Raw genomic sequence first — 7470 nt, 5'->3', positions numbered from 1 at the left:
CGCCCAGACTGGAGTGCAGTGGCCGCTTCCGGCCACCACAGCTTCGACCTGCTGGGCTCTGGCGATCCTTCTGCCTCAGCCTTCTGAGTAGCCGGGATACAGGCATGCGCTACCACGCCCGGCTGATTTTTTGATTTATTGTAGAGATGAGGTCTCGCTGCCCAGGCGGGTCTCGAACCTGCGGGCTCAGGCAGTCCACTCACCTCAGCCTCCCAAAGGCGCGGGATGACAGGCTGAGCCACCAAGCCCGGCATGTATTTACATTTAACTATTAAACGTTTCTCCTACTGATTCAGCACTACAAAATAATTGTAAAAGCATGAAAAAAGATATACTATGCAAATACCAACCCAAAGACAACTAGAGGACCTATATTAATATCAGTCAAAGATTTAGAATAGGGAATATCACCAGGGATAAAGAGGGTTATTTCATAATAATGAAGGTATTAGTTAACCAACAGGATATCATAGTGCTAAATGTGTATGCACATATAAAAGAGTTTTAAGACACATGAAACCAAAACTGATGGAATGAACAAACCAACTTTTATAGAATACTCCAATTTACATAAAATGTTAACCAAGGTAGACCATATTCTGGGCAATAAAACAAGTCTTAAAATTAAAAAGACAAATTATACCAGGTATGTTCTCTGATCACAAGAGAATTAAATTAGAAATAAATAACAAATAACAGAAGTTTCAAATATTTAGAAATTAAGGATTTCACTTCTAAATATTCCATTGGGTCAAATAAAAAGTCACAAGGGATAGAGAAAATATTTTGACTTGAATGAAAATGAAAATACACTGAACTGTGTGGTATAGGTAATGCAGTGCTTGAAGGAGAGTTGTCATTCTAAATGCATATAGCAGAGAAAAATAAAGGTTCCAAATGAATCACCTGGGATTCTACCTTAAGACACTAGAGAAAGAGCAAATTAAATCCCAAATAAACAAGGAAGGAAGGAAATTATGAAAACAAGAACAGAAATCAATGGAATAAAAACAAAATCAGTAAAGAAAAATCAGTGAAGCAAGCAGCTGATTTTTGGAAAGAGAAATACAATTGATACAACTCTAGCAAGAATTATATAGAAGAAAGGGAGAACACCCAAATTACCAATGTCAGAAATTAAAGAGGGGGCATTGCCATGAGTCCTCTGGACATTGAAAAAATGACTATTAGGAACAATTTTATGAAAATACATTTGAGAACTTACAGATTCTTCAGAATGTACAAATTATCAACAAGAAATAGAAGAAATACAAGATCTGAATAGTTCTGTATCCATTCATAGAATTCATTTTGCAATGTAAAACATTCCCATTTAGAAAACTCCAGTCCCCCTGGGGAATTCTATAATATATGTCAGGAAGGAATAATATTAATATACCAATTCTACATGAATTCTTTCAGAAAATAGAGGAGGGGGAAAATAGAGGAGGGGGAACACTTCTCAACACATTTTGATTTTCCCAGTGCATTAAAAGAGAATAATACAAACGCCCTTCTGAATATAGAAGCAGAAATCTTTAACAAAATATGATCAAATTGAGTCCAGGAATATACATTAACACAACCTAGTGGGGTTTATCCCAGGAATGCAAGGTTGGTATAATGTTTCAAAGTGAACATAATTTACCATATTAAGCAGATTGAAAAGTAAAGATTACCTCAATAAACATAGAAAAGGCATTTGACAAAATTCAGCAACAAATTGTATAGCCAGCAGTCTTGAAAGAGAGAAACAGTGTCTCCTCTGGAGCCACTTGGAGCCAAGGGTAGGCACTTACTACACTTCAGATGATTTAGGTTCTCTAAGCCCATTCTTTTCTGTAATGCGACCCACTGGGTGTGCCTCTTCATGTTGCCTGTAGAAACTGGGGCTTGGAGAATTCGTGACTGGGGGGGGGGGAGTGGTAAACGTAATCATGTATCATATACTAAATTTGTATACATCAAAAGGGATTAATTTAGCTATGCCAAAAAATGTCAGTTTATCCTGGACGTGTGTCCTTCTCTCTGGTGGGTGTCTCTTGTGCTTGACATAGTTGGGGGGTGGAATTCTATAGCTCCAGCCCACCCAAGACTTCGCCGAGGGATTCCCACAGTGCCGGGCCCTGGGAACGCTGCGCCTCCTGTTACCGACGTGTTGCCATCATGAAACGGAATGAGTTGGGGGGCTTCACGTTTGCGTCATGTGTTTTGAAGTGTCTGAACTTAACTTGGTTTAAACAGTCCATCTTTCTAACCTTTTTTAAAAATGCAAAGATTTTTCAAAGTGACATTGGAATAAAAAATAAGTAAGCCATACATATTTTCTTAGAAGTATAGGTATGTGTACACACACACACTACATAGAAAAACACACAAAATATGCTTTATTTCCGATTAGTACGATTAGTACGATTCCTATTTAAGGTGATTCATATTTGAGGAAAAAGCTCAGTTCCTTTCTGCTTTTTTAAAAATTCTGATGCATCATCCTTTCCATTATATTATTCCATGTTTTTTCCTTGAAGTGCTTAGCTAACATAATGGATCCATTACTTAGTATCTCCCTAGGCAACAACACTTTAGACAGTGTATCTGTGTCTAAACTCCAAAAAGAAGACTCCTGTGTGCCGGTTTGTGTGTGTGAGTGGCATAGCTGAGGTCTGCTGTGCTTGTGACAGTGACTGTCAGTGCTTCCGCCATTTTAGAGTCATGCCATGTTGTTACTTGCAGCACTCTGACATGCTTTCATGTGGTAGGTTCTTTCTCAGGAACTCAATTTAACGATTATTTATTGATATATCATTGCCTTTGAGAAGCTTCTACTGGCACAATTTATTATTAAAATGTTGAATCTAAAAAAACAAAAAAACTTGGGCTTGGAGAATCAAAGAAGAAACACTGATGCTCTGGCTATTGACATTACAAGGGGGGACCCCCCAAACCTGGGATTATCTTTTGGAGGGCAGGCCCCTTGTAGTACACTTGGATTTGTTCCTCCAGATCACATGGTCAACCAAAGTTTTTATCTGGAAGTTTTAAGAAGGCTGCATCATTATTTGCAGAGGAAACATCCTGAGTTATGGCAAACAGGTGACTGGTTCTTCCACTGTGACAACACACCTGCCCATACCGCACTGAGTGTTCAGTAGCTTTTGACTAAAAACAGTGTTACTCCCGTCGGTGCCCCACCCTTCCTATTCACCCTATCTCCCCTGAGTTACTTTTTTTGTAGTTGTTTCCCCAATGAATAAAGTCCTCAAAGGGAAATGTTTTGTTGATGTGGAAGAGGTGAAACAAAAAACTGCAGAAGCCCTAAAAGGCATCAAAATTGACAAGTTCAGAAACCGTTTTGAACAGTGGAAAAGCATCTCAATAAGTGTATTGTATCAAACAGAGTACATTGAAGGTGACCAAAGTTTAAACGTGTAAGAATAAATATACTTTTTAAATATATAGATTTCTGTTTGGGGGGGGGTCCCAAAACAGTAACAAGCTGTACTTCCTCTTGAGCCAGGAGTCTCATGTCTTCCACTAGAATCCATGAAACTGTAGCAGGCTAATATACTAGCTTATTAGTTGGGTAAAATCTCAGATTCTTCACAATTCTTGACAATATAAAAATATATACTTAATTCCAATTTCTAATTTTTAAAATGAGTCTAATCAATTACAAGGCAACTATAATCACATAATTTAAAATTATTATGTGGGATAAAGTACTCAGACAAATTTTGAAACATTTTAGAAGTTTATTGACACATCTTGGATGGAAATAATTGATACAGTTTACTTGGAATTCCTAGAAAAAAAGAATAATTTTTAAAGGTGAGAGTGCTAATTATATTTGAGAAGAATAATAATTAAACCTCCCCTGTTCCCTGCCAAAGTTGCTTTGTGCATAGCCAATATACATAAGTAATACAGGTAAAATATAAATTGCACTTAAAGAAAAAAATTTCTAAATAATTTCACTGTATAACAAGTTGGACACAAATCTTACAAAATTAAATTGTACTCATCTTAAAAATTCCTTCTTATTTCTGTACTCTGGCTAGTGCCTAAAAAGTTAAAATAATCTTAAACACATCTTTATTATCCACCACAAAATACATACCTTTCAAATCAGGAGCTAAAGGCCTCCTCCTAGGAGTGTCTTCATAAGTATCACAGTTGTCAAAATGGAATTTCTCTCTTCTTGAAACGTAAGCTGTTTTTGGTAGGTCCTTATGCTGATTACAGATTTTATCACTTAAACTTAAATATTCTCGTTGAAGATTCCGCATCTCAAATTCCAAGGTATCCCTTTCATTTTCTATACTTCTTACATAGTTTTCTAAAAGTATTTTGTCTTCAGTAAGTCTACTGATGTTGTTTTCAAATTTTGCATTTTCTTGACTATGCTTCTTTAGTTCTTCTTTTAGAATCTGATTATCTGTTTTAATTTCCATTACCATTTTTGATAACATTTCACATTCCTTGCCTATTTCTGACAAGCTGTTCTTATAAATACTTGCTTCTGATTTTGCGTTTTTGATTTCTTGCAGAAAATTCTCTTCTGCAGTAGACTGGTAGGTTTGAATATTCTCAATTTCTCTTTTCATCATTTGCCTAGCAGCAGTTGATTCTTGTAATGTTGTTTCAAGATTAAGTTTTTCAGTTTTAACTGCTTCCATTATTTGAAGAAGTGTGTCTTGTTCTGTTTTTGCCAATCTTTCTTTCTCTTTTAGCTGCATTATCTCTAACTGGTTTTCTTTTAGTTCATTTTCAAGTGCGCTTTTCTCCTTTAGAAGCTGATGTGTTTTGTTCTCTAACATTTCTTTTTCATCTTGTATCAACAGAATATTTGTTTTCATTGCTTCCATTTCTATTCTCACTCGATTATTTTCATTACTGACAATGGTCATATCATTTTGAGTTTTGTGTTCTTTACTTTTTAGTTGATCGAATGTTTCTATCATTTGTTGCTTCTCAAAAGAAAGCTGGCTATTTTTTTCTTCTAGAGTTTTATTTTGGTCTTGGAGAACATTATATTTACTAACTATCTTTTTTAATTCTTTAAGACACTCTTTGCCATCGTCTTCTGTTTTAATTAACTTAGACTGAAGAGTGTTCTTTACTTCAACTAAATTCTTAAGTTGCTTTTCATATGTTTCAATTTTCTGTAACAGAGATTGTGTGGTAAAGATAAGAGGTTTTATTTTGGTCTTAAGGTTTAGATTTTCATTCTCCAGTTCTATTACCTTTTTCTGTATCTGCATGGATTCTTTTAGGTAATTCTGTAAATACTGAATTTTTGCAGCACACTGCTCGGTGACAGAATTGACTTTGGACGTTTTCTCATTTTCAAGCATGATCGATTCTTGTTTTACTACAAATGGTTGCATTTCTATGTCTTTCATTTCATGTTTTGTTTGGTCAAGGAAGGACAGTGTATGTCTTGGAACTCTGGAATGGAATTTTAAATCTGTAATATTCTTGCCATTGATAGGAATCTCTTTGTTTTTCTCATTCTTCTTTCCCCTGTGTATCTCGCTCTTTGATAGTTTTTTACATTTTCTGCAAAAATTCACATGGAATTTTAACACTGTTTCTTTGAGTGGGAGTAATCTCTTTACCAATGCCTCTAATTCTAAAATTCTCTTTGACTTGCTGTCTTCATTTAAGTTACTGCCTATGTTTTCTTCCTGAATAAAGTTAATTTTTTCCTTGTGAGTAGGGGACAGGTCATACTTACCATCACTTTGAATATTTGGATCAGCTTTTAAAGTCTGAAGTTCATTTGTAAGTGCCACTTCCCTATCGTATGATTTTTGCAGCTCTTCCTTCATTTGTTTGATAGAATGGCAAATATCATCTAAATTTTCACAAAAGCCATGCTTAAGAAAAGGCATAGTAATTTTGGATGTGCCCAGAATTACTGTATCAGCTTGAGACATCACACTTTGAGGTGCAGTAGGTAGAAAACTATAAAGGTTATTATGATTCTTCAGCATGCCAGCATTTTCTGAAGGGTTTATAGCTCTGCTTGAAGGTGAATTATCTGCTGAAATTCTCGGAGTTACTATGTCCTTAAAATGTATATGGGATGGAATAATTATACTTTGAGAGAGACTGTTAACACTATTGCCAATGGGTTTTTCTTCCACTAAATGAAGAGTCTTGGAATCCGCAAAATGATGAACTTTCGCCATAGAAGGGATTTCTTCTTGATTTTCTACAGGCTAGTAACAAAAAGTACAATATAAATGTACTATCATTTGCCCACATGGCCAATAAATTAAGATAATACTTTATGGAGGATTTATGTACACACCCATAACATTTTATCCATTTCTACAGTAAAGATAATTCATTTTCTTCAGAAAATTTGACAGTAGTTGTTTCGAGATCTGTAACTCTAATCTTCACAATATGCTTAGAACTTGCACTCATATCCTTAGGGGGTGAGATACACAGGCCAATCCCTCAATTTTAGGTATAAAAATTTAGTGTCCTTCAAGAGGCCATCATAGACAGGTGGAAAAGATAGAATCAATAGATCAACTAGGAGTTTAGGGAAAATTTCAATATTTCTACTTCTGGGCTATTTGTCAACCTTAGCTTGCATTCCTAGCTTCATGGAATTTTAGGGCTATGACTGTACTGGAAATGTGAATTCTAATCAGTTTGAACACAATCATGGTAGCTCTGGCTTACATCTCTTCCAAGGACTTCACCCAGGTCTAGGTCAATCCTAGGTGAATAGATAGGCTATAAAAACTGCCTTGTATCTGAATTTACTTGACAATTTTTCAATATTTAGACTAAGTCAAATGTTTCTCATAGATTTTCTTAAGTGGGAAAATTGCATAAGTACAGAGGTAAACTCACATTTTTTAGGGTTTTCAGAACAGAAATTTCATTATTTTCGTCTCTGATGGTCCATTCTTCCTGTAAAGAAGGGGAAAATGTCAAGGTAGACATAAACTGGTGGCGGTCACATTTTTAAAGTACCTACATATACATATGATTTGTACAAAATAACATACCAAATCCTTTTCAGTGCTTGTGCTGAATACTAGGTTTTTTCCTGAGCTATGCTGTGGGTTTTCTACTTCAATAATACTTTTGTTCAGTATTTCACTGATTTCAGACTGTACCTTTAAAAGACAAATTGAGACTGTTAGAATTTGATTTCAGATTTGAAAACCTATGAATAATAGATATCGTGATTAAAATATAGCTTTCAATTTCCTGCTCATAAAATATTTGCCACCATATAGAATATAAATTTATAGCCGGGCTCAGTGGCTCAGCCTATCATCCCATGCCTTTGGGAGGCTGAGGTGAGTGGATTGCCTGAGCCCGCAGGTTCGAGACCCTTCTGGACAACTTGGCGAGACCTCATCTCTACAAGAAATCAAAAAGTCAGCCGGGTGTGGTAGCGCGTGCCTGTAATTCCAGCTACTTGGAAGGCTGAGGTGGAAG

At 35.7% G+C, this 7470-nt stretch overlaps 1 protein-coding gene across 1 annotated transcript in view; it reads right to left on the bottom strand.

Annotated features, from left to right (window-relative positions):
• Window positions 1-3738: 3738 nt before the first annotated feature.
• The window catches only part of CCDC110 (coiled-coil domain containing 110), a 6643-nt gene continuing 2911 nt past the window's right edge, over window positions 3739-7470 (bottom strand). Inside the window, exons 3-5 of the mRNA XM_008050794.1 lie at window positions 7032-7142; window positions 4118-6224; window positions 3739-3802 (exon numbers count right to left, since the gene is read on the bottom strand). Of these exons, the coding sequence (XP_008048985.1) occupies window positions 3753-3802; window positions 4118-6224; window positions 7032-7142 (2268 nt within the window). The 3' untranslated portion in view covers window positions 3739-3752. The remainder of the gene's footprint in view (window positions 3803-4117; window positions 6225-7031; window positions 7143-7470) is intronic.

This window comes from Carlito syrichta, unplaced genomic scaffold, assembly GCF_000164805.1.
Source record: "Carlito syrichta isolate Samal-C Ts95f unplaced genomic scaffold, Tarsius_syrichta-2.0.1 Scaffold153679, whole genome shotgun sequence".
Lineage (NCBI taxonomy): Eukaryota > Metazoa > Chordata > Mammalia > Primates > Tarsiidae > Carlito > Carlito syrichta.
This window is presented reverse-complemented; position numbering and strand designations above follow the sequence as displayed.